This window comes from Pollachius pollachius (genome assembly GCF_949987615.1).
Source record: "Pollachius pollachius genome assembly, chromosome: 14".
NCBI lineage: Eukaryota > Metazoa > Chordata > Actinopteri > Gadiformes > Gadidae > Pollachius > Pollachius pollachius.
The window spans coordinates 5,926,954-5,941,629 of NC_136947.1; the positions used below are offsets into that span (position 1 = coordinate 5,926,954).

A 14,676-nucleotide genomic window follows, 5' to 3' on the forward strand; every position below is an offset into this window, starting at 1 on the left:
GTCCTGGAGAGGAGGGCGTAGGCCCCTAACGTCATTACAGGAGAGTTGCAGAGTTGAGTCTGAGTCAAGACTTGGTAGAAGTTGAGATTTCTTGGTCTAGAGCGCACTGACTTTCCCCCTCTAGCCTACTTCGTCGTAAACGATGTCGACATAGCTTTATTTGTGTGATTTATTTATTTGTAGGCTATTAAAGGAATTACCCAACAGGAGATATGGACTGGAAATGGACCATTGTGACTTTTTTCCTCAAGTTTTATTTGACATATGGGACTCCGTATGACTTGTTTCAGGGGTCAGCCTACACTGGAGTGGAAGACAGGCACAGAAATAGGTAAGATCTGTGATTTTTCTTTCTCCAAAAAGGTTTGTAGTCCAGCGTTTCCATGACCCGCAAACCTCCGAATTCTGTCTCCTTTTCTACAATTAGATTTATGTTGTAATAAAAAGGCTTTCAAGTGCTGTTACATTAAAATGCCTATCTTGCTTTCTGAGCAGCCTAAACAGATGGGGTGTCTACTTTTAGACGGACTTTATCAGTCAGCATGACCAAACCGGTCTCTGTTTATCTCTAAGAATTCGATAAGAGCCATCCAACAGCGGAACCCGAGCCATTATTGTCTATAGTGCACGTATACAGGAATTCAGATTCACACACACATCATTCAACTACACGATATCATGGCCCTGATACGAACGGTGTCGCTAATAGGTGGTTCATCCGTCAGTGGAGTGGGATGGGGGGAGTTTTCAGCGAATACTGTCCAACTACAAACTAATCCCTTTTTTCTCTACTCTCGCAGGAATTGGTGCGCGTACGTCGTGCACAAGAACGTGAGTTGCGCCGTCCGGGGGGGAGTGGAGAGCTTCGAGGAGCCCGTGGCTGCGCCCTGTCCCCCCTATCAGCAGAACTGCGATCAACAAGTGACGTAAGCATCCCTGGACCAAACATGGAAAGCCAATGAAGCTTTGTTTGATTGATCGTTATGTTTAGTGCCAGCAGGAGGTTTAGCATGCGGGAGCAGAGCCAGATCATCTAAACCTCACACATGTAATTGGAGGGTGTTGTTTTTTTAATAAGGCGATTGATCCTTTGAACAAAGTGGATTTTTTGGTTGCATTAGATGTTTCGTTCATAGCATCCTAATTAGAGGTTTGAGAGCACTCGTTGTTATGATTGCACGGTAACAATATGAATGCTGTTTCAAAATGAATTTCATTTTGACTGAGTGGATGGTTGATTGTTTGGGGAGTGAGGAAAGTCAACCATGCCAGGAAGTAGTTATTGTAATCAGAGGCTGGCTGTGGTTTAATTTAACTTTCACAATACCTGAGAGTAGAGAACATAATGACGTTTAAGGTAAAGCAACAGTAATGTGTGGTATGAGCGCTTATAACATTAGGGAAAAGGATTAAAAAACATTTATCTTGAGATGTTTCAGGGTAAGATCTTTGTACTCATTCGGGATATTGCAACACACATGACTAGAGGCTGTCTTTTTGGATTCTCTGATGTATCTTTTCCATTAGTCAAGCCAGTGTTGGAGACAGTGTCATCTCAGATGAGAATTATGATTTGTTTAAAAAAATCATCTTTCCAGATGTTACCCATGACATGAGTCCTGACTTCTCGGAAATTAAGTCAGCTTCTTTGTATCGGAAGGGAGGGTTGCCGCAATCGTAATTCCCTAGAAAAACTATGTTTACTAATTCTAAGCTCATGATCACACATGATTACCCTCATGTTTGTCCCGTGTAACACATGTCTGATATGGTTTCTTGTTTCCTCGGTCTAACTTTTTCAATATGCACTTTTCTGACAGGTACAGAACTCAATTTCGGCCAATGTACAAGATCGCCTTCAAGATAGTCACACAGTTGGAGTGGAAATGCTGTCCTGGATATCAGGGTCAGGACTGCAAAGACGTGAAACCAACTCTCAACCATCAAACAGTACCACGAGGAACCCAGCCCTTCTACTCTCCAAATCCTGGACATGCCACCAGACATGCACAAAGTAAGAGGAAAGACATTGTGAAATGTTGGTTAATTGCGACACACTTTTTGTCTGTCACAATTCGTTGGACATACCGGAACAAGGTAAAGCTGATCTGGAAAGATATTTGATCACAATATCAAGGAGGAATTTCACATAACATCGGCAGAATATATGTGTGAATTGAAAATACCAACGTTCCACCCAAGGTTCATCATATGCAAAGTGCATATCCCGTATTTATGATTAATCTATTTTTAAATTGAATCCCAGACTAATCATCGGGCCCAGACACACAAATTCTCCTTTTGTGACATTTAAAAAGTTCTGCTTTATTACCACTACACTCCATGTGTTGTTTTTCCCCAAAAGACCAAAAGTCGAACCCCTTCGGTTGTACTCTTGTCCCCCCAGGGCCAGAGCGGAGAGAGACGGGCCACCACGAGGCCAGGCACGGCCCCGGCCCCGACAAGGTGCGCCACCTGGAGGGGGAGGTGAAGCGCCTCTCGCAGGTGGTGGTGGACCTCCGGACGGCGCTGAGCGGCCTGACGGACAACCTGCGCACGGACATCCAAGTGGACACCAACAAGATGCTGGTGACCCTGCTCAACAACCTGCGGCCGCCGGGCAGCGTGGCGCCGGGGGCCGGCCGCGAGGATGAGGACCCGGTGGGGCTGGACGGTCACCAGGCCACCAGGGGAGCGGGCGCCATCGGAGACAGAGGCATCGAGAACATCATCGCCCGGCTGGACGACATGACCCACACCATGCAGAGCAGAGACGACGCCTTGGAGGAGCTCCGTGGGCTGGTGACCAGCCAGGAGAGCCAGATCCAGCTGCTCATGGACGCCGCGCAGTCTCAGGCGCCACCGCCCGGCGTGCTGGAGGGCGGCGGCGGCGGCGGCGGCGGCGGCGACGTCTCGGTGCCCGATCTGGAGATCCTCCAGACCTACGTCGAAGGCAAGATGGGGCAGATGAGAAAGGAGGTGGATCTGAACCTGGAGGAGCAGCTGGGAAGGCAGCAGAGCTCCTGCAACGACAAGATCCGGAGCCTGCAGGCCATATGCGAGGAGGGTCAGGACAAGACTCTGAGTAGCCTCACCAGGCTGATCGACTCAAAGGATGCCGAGCTGAGGAAGGAGATCCACGCGCTGCGCTTCGACATGGTGGCGGCCGACGGACCTGTGCGCAACCTGCGCCAGACCCTGCCCCCCAAACAGGAGCCGGACGGCACCGACCACAAAGAGCTGTGGAAGGAGATCAGCCGGGTGGCCGAGGCCAACATCATCCTGAATGGGCGCATGGACAACGAGCTGGCCTTCCTGTCCGAATCGCGACCGGAGGAAGAGTACGGCCAAGTCATTGAGGAGCTGGAGGCGCGCCTGAACGTGACGCAACGTAACGCAGAGACGCACTGCTTCTACATCGAAGCGAAGCTGAGCCGTGCGATGGAAGACCAAGCCAGAGAGCTCCGGCAGCTCCTGGACGAGCGTCTCAACACTATGGAGGACCAGTTCACGGGCATGTTGGTAGAGATGAGCAACAGCTCCGGACCGTTTGGGGACACCGGCGTGGACGCTGGCCAGGGGGAGACCAAGGGCAACAAGTCCCCCGCCAAAGGCCCGGTCGTGGCCTTCGGACGCCGCGGCTCTGACGATGGGGTCGGTGCTGGACGGTCATCTCCCGCAGCGGCCGGTCTGGATCCCATTTTGAAAGACTTGGGTCGCTGTAAGAAAGAGTTGGAAATTCTCCACACCGACGTCGGCACAAACTCTGACCAACTCCGGAACCTGGAGGAGATCGTAGAGAGGGTGTCAGCGGATCACCTGAAGAGTGTCAACACGATGGACGGCTTCCAGAAGGGGTTGGTCAACATCCAGAACAACGTGATCGGCCTGGCCAGCAGTGTCAAAGGCGTGGGCGACTCGATGAGAATACACAACCACGAGCTCCACAGAATCAACTCTACATGCTGCCACACAGGGCAGAGCAGCCTTGGCACCCCTACAGGGTCAGGTCCCGGGGCGGACAGAGCCCATTATCAGCAGATGGAAGGGCTCAGGAACAGGCTTGATACACTCAATAACCGCATGTCATTGGAACTGGGTCGTTGCAAAGACAACACCCAAACCGTGGCGGACACCATTTCGACCGTCAACGGACGTTTGACGAGACTGGAAAAGGTGTGCGAAAGGCAGGCCGTGGCTTCCAGTAACCCCGTCCAAATCAGGGATGGCATTGAGAGGAAGATCGCCAGTCTCCAGGGCTCTGTCCAGAGGACCAATGCCACGGTGGGGTCCCACACTGGGGACATCCATTCTCTGCAGAACTCCCTGCAGAGTGTGCAGGTACAGCTCTCTGCATTGGTCAAGCATGTGCTAAAGGACGTGAATGAAAAACAGCCAGGTGAGTCACACACATGCAGATATATTCCTTATTAATCTAAAACTCACATCAATAATATATATTGGTTTGTAGTGCATGATCTGTAGTCGCAGGGCCATCGGGTTTGAGGGGCCAGGGGACCCAATTTCATTCAGTAATGAAATACAGACCGCAAAACATTCCATGCAGAGTGTTTCGTTGCTGTTTGTACTTATTTTCTAATGTCATTGGCAGGTCTGATCTGTAATGCTTTAAACCAGTCGATGATAGATTAAGCGATGAGACAATGGCGCCGAAAAAACAATGGCCTTAGGGCCTTCTCTTTTCAACATCCTGTGTCCGGGAATTATTGACACACACACACAACTGCGCAACCAGTGACTCTGCCTGCGTCATGAAACCAACACCGTGTGACAAAGTGTGGCCCCATAGCCAAAATGTGGCAGGGAATGCATCAGTATTCGAGGTCAATGCTCTGATGACTTTGAGGTGCTTAGGTGTGTGTGTTGTGAGTGTTTATCTGGTGTTGGTTGTAGTGGTGTTGATGTTGTGGGGATGGGGGTGGGTGAGGAGGGGGGGGGGGGGGGGGGGGGGAGAGAGAGAGAGAGAGAGAGAGAGAGAGAGAGATTCTCTCCAACATATGGCTGCGGGGTATCTCCGGCGGTGGTGGAACGCTGTGCATCTCAATGGGCCACTCACACTCAGTCGCCCCTGCCACGTCATTTAGAATTCAAAGACACTGCAGGGACCTGAGATGGAGTCCCCCCCCTCGCCTGCCTGGGTTGGATCATTATTCTCCATTAGGGTTTGAAGTGTGACGTTCAAGGGAAGGATTGTCTCTGGCGAAGAGGGGAAGCTTAGAGACGTCTCCTGCGGTATGTCTCTTCTCGGCTCTCCAGGCGAGAAGGCGCCGCTCATTTGACTTGTGCTGTTTCTCTGCCTCCTGGCCAGCCCTGTGCACTAGCCTACGCAGCCCTGTGGGATAGTGTCGGCGTTCGAGTCTTTCTCGCACATTATGCAGCCTGATAGGGTGTAGCGCTTTTCTGTACATGACAGGGAAATGTGTTGCCACTCAAAACGGAATATTTTATCAACCGCACTCAAGTTAACGTGTAAATGCACACAAACACACGCACATGCCAACGATCACGTACTCACTCTTTTAAATTGCTCCACACGGGCACACACACCCACATGCAATCACACCCACGAACACACACTTGCACATACAAACAGGCACGAATGCACACACACACACACACACACACACACACACACACACGCCTTCCCAGCCAGCCAGGCTTGGGAGCGTGCATGCAGCCGACCTCCTGAGATTCCCACAGGGTGACCTAAGCCTGGCGTAGGGAGTCTGCTGCTCATTAGAGACCCTGACTCACCAATGCCGGAGCCTCTCCGTGATGGAGGGGAGAGAGGGGAGCAACCAGGGCTCCACACCCAGGACCAGATGCTGCTTTTACCGCTGATGTCATGAGCGAAGGGGCCCCCCATTCCAGCCCTGGTGCCTCCCTTTTCTGTCGAATCACAAGGGGCACACCGTCCAAAAAAGGGGGGGGAAAAGACAATAACAAAGAAACAGACTTTGGGTGTGGTAGTCTGGGACTGCAGGGGTGGAGGGATGGTTGGAGAAGTGTTATCCACTCCATCCATCATTTGGGTGTTCTGGGTGCATGATGTTGCAAAGTTTGGAAACGTGAGAGAAAAGTGTTGGGCGACTATGTTAACTTGGTATACCAAGTATGGAGGTTGGAGTGTTGCTTGTTTTTGAAAAAGGGGGATATTTGATTTTATTACCTTAAATGGTGCTTTGGAGAAAAGCAAACAAGAGCAACCGATAAAGTACAGAAAATAAAGGCCTAGCTAGATTGCGAGAGGTGACCGGGGAGGTTTTCATATCCCTTTCTGAATACATTCGTCATTTGAAAGAAATCCCAGATTCCAAACCATTTCAGTTTTCCTCCTTATCTATTACCCTCTATTTGCTTTGATAGACTGCCGTAGCTGGTAACAACTAGCACAGAGATTGCTTGCACAATGAAACCACAAAAAGAGAAGGAGGGATCATTTTCATTATTTTAGGAAAGTATCTGAAATGATTTAGGCTAAACTTGGGAAAGACCGTGATCAGCGTCCCAGATGTAGGGGTGTGTCAGCGAGGGCAAAACCTTTTCCGAAGAATGTCGGAACTTTCCCGACTTCTGAGTCTACGCGGGAACCCCTGAGGTGACTGCATAACAGATATATATATATAATTGTAATAAAATCACAGGGAACCATATTCTTGCGCAATCGCCAGAGCCCTCGCTCGATTGCGATTGGCGAGCGGGGATTTGCGAAAGCTCTCCATTGCAAATTGCTGGCCCCAAAAGACCCAAAGGCAGCTGCTGCAATCAGCGCTGAAAGAGGTTCTGCTGCCCAGCCCTGAACATCCCCCCCCCCCCTGCCCCGCTGGACTCCCAAACGGAAGAGAGGTTAATATCAAGGTTCTGTTTCCACACAAAATCAAAAGCATCCGTTTTTTTTTCGGAACGTCTGGAGTGGGATTTCGGGTTGTGTGGCCCTGTGTAATAACATCATTTATTGACACTTCCGTCTGGTGGCTCCACAAATTTGAACTTTCCCCCCCCCTCCCCCCGAGAGGTTATTACCTCACGCCTTCCTTTTTATGGTGGGGTCCCCACCCTCTCCCCTCCCAACCTTCTCACCCTTTCTTTTTCCACTCTTCCTCTCGCCTCCTCCCTTCCCACCCCTCTGTGCCCGCTGAGATCTTTACTCTCTCCCCCAAAAATGTCAGACGGCCACTTATTTCCTCCTGCCTCGCCCTGGAAGCATTCACACACAGGGAGCCCTTCAAAACAATAGAAAAGAAGAACAAAACACACACACACACATACAAACAACAGAGAAAAATACCTGTGGTAGATTCATGGGCAAGGGGAGTGGGGGTGGGATAAGACAAGCTTGTTTGGATTTTATGGATCACTTCCTCTTCCCACCATTGATCTTGTGGATCCTGATGCAGGGGCTGAGGTGGTGGCCGGCTACAGCGAGCAGAAAATACCACACGGGCAGCATCAAAAGCAGCCTAGTTAGGTTGGCGGTGGGAGGGTTTGGTGGAGAGACCACCTTGCGAGTAAGAGTTGCTTCAACGGGAGAATGATATTTACTGTACACGACTCTCCACTTGTTAACAGCGGTTCGGTTGTTGAATCCCCAGAGGTGAACTGTTTCCACTTGGTCTGACGGCCCTGGAGTTCTGAGAAGCTCGGAGCCCATCTGGAAATATTCTGAAGAGAATGGACTTGGACACTCACACTCACACACAGACACACACACACACACACACACACACACACACACACACGCACACGTTTGCATGTGCACATACGTCAGACAAACGTCTCTCTCACAGACACACGCACATACAAATGCAAAAGAAATCCCTCAGGTGCATCTCTCACCGACTACAATCCTCTACCCTCCCGTCATTAATATCACTGCGCATAGATTGCGGTCATAAAGATGTGTGTGTGTGTGTGTGTGTGTGTGTGTGTTTGTGTTTGTTAGTTAGTTCATGCTTCCCTGATGTGTGCCGGGAGAATTAGATGAGTAGCATGCATGCCGGAGACGTCTGTGAATGTGTGCTCATGCATTTTCGTACGCAACGCACACACACACACACACACACACACACACACACACACATACATACACGTACACATACACACGCACACGCACACGCACTTCCCCACCTCTGCTCCAGTCTTCGTCTGGTGAATCAGTCCATTGCCGCGGCAACGGCTAGGCCATAGTGTGGGCGTGCTAATGGGGTGTGGGGGGATCATAGACTGCTACAAGGACACAGAGTGCCGGTTAACAGTAAGGTCATGTGATGTGTACGACTTTTTATATATTACACCAAATGAAAGCGCCATACCCCCTATAATACACCTGGTATCTGTGGGTCTGCGTGTGCGTGTGAGGGTGCGGAAATATGCTTTTGCTTTTGTGGTGTGTTTGCCTGTGTGTTTTGTGTGTGTTTGTGTGTGTGTGTTTGTGTGGGTTTGAATATGTGCTTTGTGTGTGTGTGTGTTTGCATTTGTGTGGCTGTGTATTTGTGTGTGTTTGCTTTGGTGTGTTTGCATTTGTGTGGGTATGTGCATGTATGTGTCTGTGTGTGTGTGTGTGTGTGTGTGTGTGTGTGTGTGTTTTGCGGTTGTACCCGTAGTGATTCGGAGCCCTAGCGCTCATGGGAAATATGCACTCAGTCAGCCAGCAGCCCTGAAGGAGTCGAGGAGAGGAAATGAGGGAGAGATTTGTGATTATCCGAGTACAACGGGATTAGGCGCTTTAATTCGCCCTGTCCTATCTTTTTATTGCGAGTGGGCGTCGGAGAGTGGTCTGTGGTCTCGTATGACAGGGGCCGGAGGAACGCATTCGTCTGACGCAACACGCTGGTGGATAAACAGAGAGGTTTATAGTGAGTCAAGGATGTTAACTTGTGATCCGTCACTGACATCCGATATGTCAAATCACATGCAGCTGTTGACCTGACATGTGTGTCTGTGTGTGTGTGTGTGTGTGTGTCTTTGTGTGTGTGGGACAGTAATGTTATTTGTTATCTACACCACAAGAATCAAATCTCAATGTCTCTACTTGAGTGCAGAGAGAATGTGTGTGTGTGTGTGTGTGTGTGTGTGTGTGTGTGTGTGTGTGTGTGTGCGTGCGTGTGGGTCTACTTTACACCAACATCGTATTTGCACACAATCCTCATTTCCCAGCTTTCGTACGCATTGTCGTAAACGTCTCTTTTCCCGACAAGTTATAATGTCAACAGTGAAATCCAAACGCAACAACACAAAATCGTTGACTCCAAGTGTGATTTGGCTCAATAGCAGCAAGCCATTAGGACAGCCACAAGGGAAGGTGGTGATATGGGTGTTGTGGGGAAACAAGGGCGATTTATGAGGACTCGTACATATTGTGCAGTTGCTGTGTTTGGCGTGGGCCAACATTATACGTTATGCTGCAAAATATTTGGTGGGATGTCTAATAGAAAGGGAAGGGGGGGCGGGGAGGGGGTGTATCAGGGCATACTGCCAAATGTTGACCTCAAACTGAACGTCCCCGGGCAGCATGCGTTGTGTACTGTCTCGCACAGGCGGGCGGGTGATCCCACCACATGTTGAACTTAGTAGAAACAACGATTCTTCTTCATCCGACTCATCCCCCCTCTCTGCCCCCCCCCCCCCCCCCCCCCCCCCCCCCCCCCACCCTCAAGGAACGACCCTGAACGCCGGGACCCCTGGTTCTCCTGCCCCACCCAAGCGCGTCCCCCACATCCACATTCCCTTCATCATCCCCAACCCCCGGCAGCCGCCCCCCAGCGTGGCTCTGCCCAACACGAACCACCAGGCCGGGCCCCCTCTCGGACCCCCGCTCAGGCCCTCCGTCAACGCCAAGCCCTCGAGCCCCCAGCAGCCCCCCAAAAGACCGGTGTTGGAGACCGGGGAGGCCGGACCCCCGGGCTTCCCGCGCAGGATGACCGTGAGGAGGGGTGTGGAGGACGAGGCCCCTGTGCCCTTGCAGGGCTTCGCCGGAGCCCCAGGTCTGTGTGTGGTCGGTTGAATCAAAGCCTAGGTTTAAAGAGGGACTTCATGCTGTTTGCTGCCACCTACAGGTGGCAAATAGATGTTCATGTTTAGAAAGAGGTCAGATAACAGAACTACGCAGAAAAAAAAAGAAAGGAAAAGGTTGTTCCAATATATTCCATTTTCTTTACTTTTCATGAGACAAAAAGTAATTCAAAGTGGTAATCTCTAAGACGTCCGTATCGTTCTCTTTGATGACACCGATCACGCAAGTGACAATTTAAGTGTGTTTTTTGGTCCTCACTTCCACGGCTTCCTAGAGATCCAGACAGTGTGACGTCAAGTCAGTTGGCAGTTGGAAACGCTAGAAGAAACCTTTAAAAACGGTATCTCACTTCACGCACTGTATCTCCGTCCAACCTCTCTGGCGGAACTGGGTGATGGAAACGTGGCACTAACCGCGTGTCCATAAGCTCAGTCCCCATACTGTTACCTTGTGTAGTCAGTGATGTTTATTTACAGAAAAATCTTTTGAGACGATTACCTTAATTAAAAAAATGTGTTCTTCCCATAAAAAGGAAGGAGAACTTGACAGCATCCTTTGGTTGATGGATTACATTGCTCAGAAAGCCGCGATCGCAATCATAGCAATTAGTATTTAGTCATAGCAGTGTATTGCATCAAATCGTGCAATGCAAAACGGAGCACCAAAAAACACCATGACTTGTTTTGATGCAACTCTTTCTCATCTCGTCTCAGACTCTGTAGCCGACACCCGACCACACGACACGGCTCGCCCACGTTAACCATGATTATGCATCCTTGATTATTTTCTAAATTTTTAGTTTGTAAACCTTGTGTTGAGAACCACCCCCTGGTGTTTAGTGGTTTGAGTTGTTTATCCCTGAAATGAAACAGCATGAGCACCAGGCCTTTTGCTTTCTGACGTACAACACTCATTCTCAGCATGCGCGTCTGCGGTGACTTGAATATTTCCTTAACATGGTGACTGTATTATAACCAAAAAGGAACAAACAAAAAAAGTTCAGGCAAGAAAAACTCACAAAACTTGGAAGCTGCTCAGTACTAAGAAGCAAAAGAGTTAACATAACTGCAGTAACAGCGGCCATCAGAGGCAAGCTATCTCTGATGGTGATAAGCAAGCGAAGCGTCCCAATTGGTTAGACTGCGTTAGAGCAGTGTGTTTAAATGTCTTTTGTCACCTCTCGTCTGAAAAGCTTCAGCTACTGCTGTGCTCTCTTAGCGACGTTCCAGCCTGGCCAACTGTGCACGACTATTTTTACGTGTGTGAAGTCGACTGATATTTTACTGCCAAAGCCAGTATCATCATAATCACTCATCGTCAAGTAGTTTTCTGCTTCATTTATTCAATTGGTTTTAAAGAAATGTATTCAACATTTGCTGGTGTTTTGCAGGCCATCTTCCAGTGATGCCTGTGTCGCTCAAGTCTCACCTCAGTCCAGGTAAGAACGTTATTATAAATAAAAGTATGAAATAAGTGGTGCTTGTTCATTTATTCTTACTCACTGCCAGTTGAGAGTTCCTAGAAGACCTCTCATCTTAGGAAGAGGGAATATTCCAGCTATATCACTTTGTTTTATATGCGACCGAGCATATAACATATTTATGCAGCTTAAGATGCATACACTTAAAATACAATGAACCGAGCTGGTCCTGTGTCCCATTTCATTCACAGCTCTGGCAATAGTCAACACCTCAACAATATCATATGCAGCTTCGTGGCACCTTCCAGCAGAATTGAATCAATGAAATGTGGATTTGCAATGCAAATATCTCACCAGCCATCCCTGTGAGCGAGACTGGTTTAAAAATAAACGTGCAACCTCTCTGTTGTCACCTTGCTTACAGTGCTGCTATCATTTTAGCGTGCAAAGTATAATGTGTGAGTCCACAGTTTCATTTTTGTCGTACCTTTCTTCAGTTCCTGTTGCAGCGGCGATCCCCTGGAACCGACCTCCACCAGTCCAGTCCGCAGGTAAAACCCCCTCCTCCTCGTTCCTGGTCTGGATGTAGACCATGTCAGCCATTGGAGACTAATTAACATTGAAACGCAATGTATTTAATGGGCTTCTTTCTTAAGATTATGCATTTGGCATAATGCTCTGTGACTTTTTTTCATGCCCTTCAGTTGAAAATCTGTATACCATGGGATCTTCAGCCAAATGCACGTAAAAAAGAAAGATGTTCGATAACTGCAACCATTTATTTTTGTCATTCAACGCTGTGTTGTGTAAAACTTCAAACATATGGTTGGTAATGTGTACGTCCTTCTACAAAACCTTTTTTCCCCATCAGCGGGAAACAAAAACTACACTCTAAAAGACAAGCTGTTACTTTGTCTTTACCTGTGACGGGAATGTTAATCGTTTATCGATTTAGTCATTCATTGAAAACGGTGGCGTTCTTCCTGACAACCTTAACACCTACTAGCATTTCAATGACTGATGTGTCTTACCTCTATTCTATTCCACCTTGTCCTGCACCATGCAGTACTGGCAGACCCCAGCTCTACGGTGGAGCCAGTCTCCTTCTCCGTGGGCCTCACTCAGCAGTACTCCCTCTATGGAAGCACTGGCCCCATCCGCTTCAACAAAGTGCTGGTCAATGACGGTGGGCACTACAGCACCAGCACAGGTAAAACGGGGGGGGGGGGTAAACATTTGTCAGTGGCCTTTTGAATGAGCGAATGCACATGTCTGCATGTGCACTGCTGCCTCTGCACTTCTTTGTGACACATCCATGAGTTCAGTACAAGCTCAACTAATAAAAGGAAATTCATTCAGTAGAATTGCCGTTTTGACACTGCATCTGACCCTTTTTAATCTGTGTGCATGAAGTCCACATTTGAACCAGGACCAATCCAAAGCACATCCATTATGTTTCATGCTTTGGTTTGGCTTTGAAATCCACCCGGACACCTTGCAACTCACCTCTCCTCCCTCCCCTCATCCACCACCGCTCCCCTAAGGAATGTTCACCGCACCGATGGACGGGCGCTATCTGGTGTCGGGCGTGCTGACGGCCGGGGCAGGGGAACCCCTGGTGGCGACGCTGTCCGTCAACAACCGCAGCGTCCAGAAGCTGCAGAGTGCTGTTCCTCCGCTACTGGGGAGGAGGGAGGTTAGCGGTTGCGGCGGCTGCGGAGGCTCTGTGTCGTTCAGCCTCGTCCTGTCTCTGAAGAAGGGCCACCGGGTGGGCTTGATGCAGACCGCCGGCAAGCTGGCCTCGTCCGACGACCGGGTGGCGCGCTCCACGTACAGCGGCGTCTTCCTCTACACGCCCCAGAGCAGGAGCTAACAGGGCGGCGTGGGGAGGTCACGACGACGGTGCCGCCATGAAACACAAAGGGACTGTTTTTTGTTTTGTTTTCCAGCCCAGGCAGACTGTGGGATGTAGAAGAGACGTATTGAATTCTTTATCGACTGGTTTGCCGTCGGCCTACCCACTCTGAGCGAAGCCAAGTACCTGACATGGAAGTTCACATTGTGGTTCTAGGTTGGGATAAGGGTGCACACATGTTTTCAAGTTGTTTTTCCCAAAGAATCTTTTATATCAAAAACGAGAAGCTTTTTTGTAGCTAATATATTTCTGAATTATTCAACATTTTTGTACCTACTTTGTAACTTCAAAATGAATTATGTATAAACGTTTGTAAATGAAAGCTGATGTTTTATACAAATGCACCTAAGTGACTTATTCAGCCAGTTAATACTTTAATCTAAAACAAGGTGATGCTACAGCACAATGTAACATCATATCACCCTCATCAACTTATCTTACTTTTGTAATCTATTCTCAAACATGATTAATGATCAATAAAAGTTACTCCGCACTGAATGAATTAAACAACCGAGCGATCAAGCTGGTCCATATTTAGAGAACATTATATCAGAGGCTGTATTGAAGGTGGAAAATCTCCCTTCTCGTCTCCCGGACATCATTTACCAATACGGTCACCCATTTCTTGCCCTGATAAGGCAGAAGCTGTTTAAGGTGACATAAACTACAAGGTGTGAGTGTGATTAGCCATTACAAACCGTTTTGAAAATATGCCTCTTCTGACATCAAACTGGGCATGTCCACCTAGATATATGACGGATACATGTGCAACGTTTGCTACAGTCCGCTGGGTAGGCTGGTACTGATCTATCCAGCACACATCTAGGTGAACACGCCCACTTGTGATGTCAGAAGAGGCAGATTTCAAAATGGCTTGAAACGGCTAATCGCACCTGGTGGTACAATGTCACCTACATTTACATTTAGGGCATTTAGCAGACGCTTTTATCCAAAGCGACTTACAATAAGTACATTTGTCATAAGAAGTGAAACAACATATCGCTGTCGGTACAGTAAAGATGTTCATAGAACCAAGTGCAAGTATTACAGTCGCTAGGCTAACCCATTCCCCGTGTAAAGCAACGATAGCAGCTACTGTAGATGCTACACAATTAAATACCTTGAATAAGTGCAATGTACAAGTCCCAGGACGTACAACATTCAATAGTGGCTGTGCATTGGTTTCTATGCAGAGTCGAGGTGAACTCTGAACAGGTGAGTTTTGAGTCTTTTGCGGAAGCTGGTGAGCGACTCTGCGATCCTTACATCGGTAGAGAGCTCGTTCCACCACTGAGGTCCCAAAACAGA

The 14,676-nt window shown here is 48.8% G+C and overlaps 1 protein-coding gene across 1 annotated transcript; it reads left to right on the top strand.

Moving 5' to 3' along the window:
• The first annotated feature begins 95 nt into the window (after positions 1 to 95).
• Positions 96 to 13,851, top strand: emilin2a (elastin microfibril interfacer 2a). Its single transcript, XM_079750675.1, has 9 exons — positions 96 to 331; positions 801 to 926; positions 1,821 to 2,014; positions 2,408 to 4,399; positions 9,678 to 10,004; positions 11,424 to 11,471; positions 11,951 to 12,004; positions 12,520 to 12,663; positions 12,998 to 13,851. The coding sequence occupies exons 1-9, from the start codon at positions 213 to 215 to the stop codon at positions 13,324 to 13,326; spliced, it is 3,333 nt and encodes a 1,110-aa protein (XP_079606801.1). The 5' UTR covers positions 96 to 212; the 3' UTR covers positions 13,327 to 13,851.
• The last annotated feature ends 825 nt before the right edge of the window (positions 13,852 to 14,676 follow it).

Bases quoted from the DNA above. Each gene is read 5' to 3' on its own strand.
- emilin2a (XM_079750675.1), top strand. From the start codon at position 213: ATGGACTGGAAATGGACCATTGTGACTTTTTTCCTCAAGTTTTATTTG. The intron at 10,005-11,423 runs GTCTGTGTGTGG...GGTGTTTTGCAG, and splicing joins GGGCTTCGCCGGAGCCCCAG to GCCATCTTCCAGTGATGCCT. The intron at 11,472-11,950 runs GTAAGAACGTTA...ACCTTTCTTCAG, and splicing joins CAAGTCTCACCTCAGTCCAG to TTCCTGTTGCAGCGGCGATC.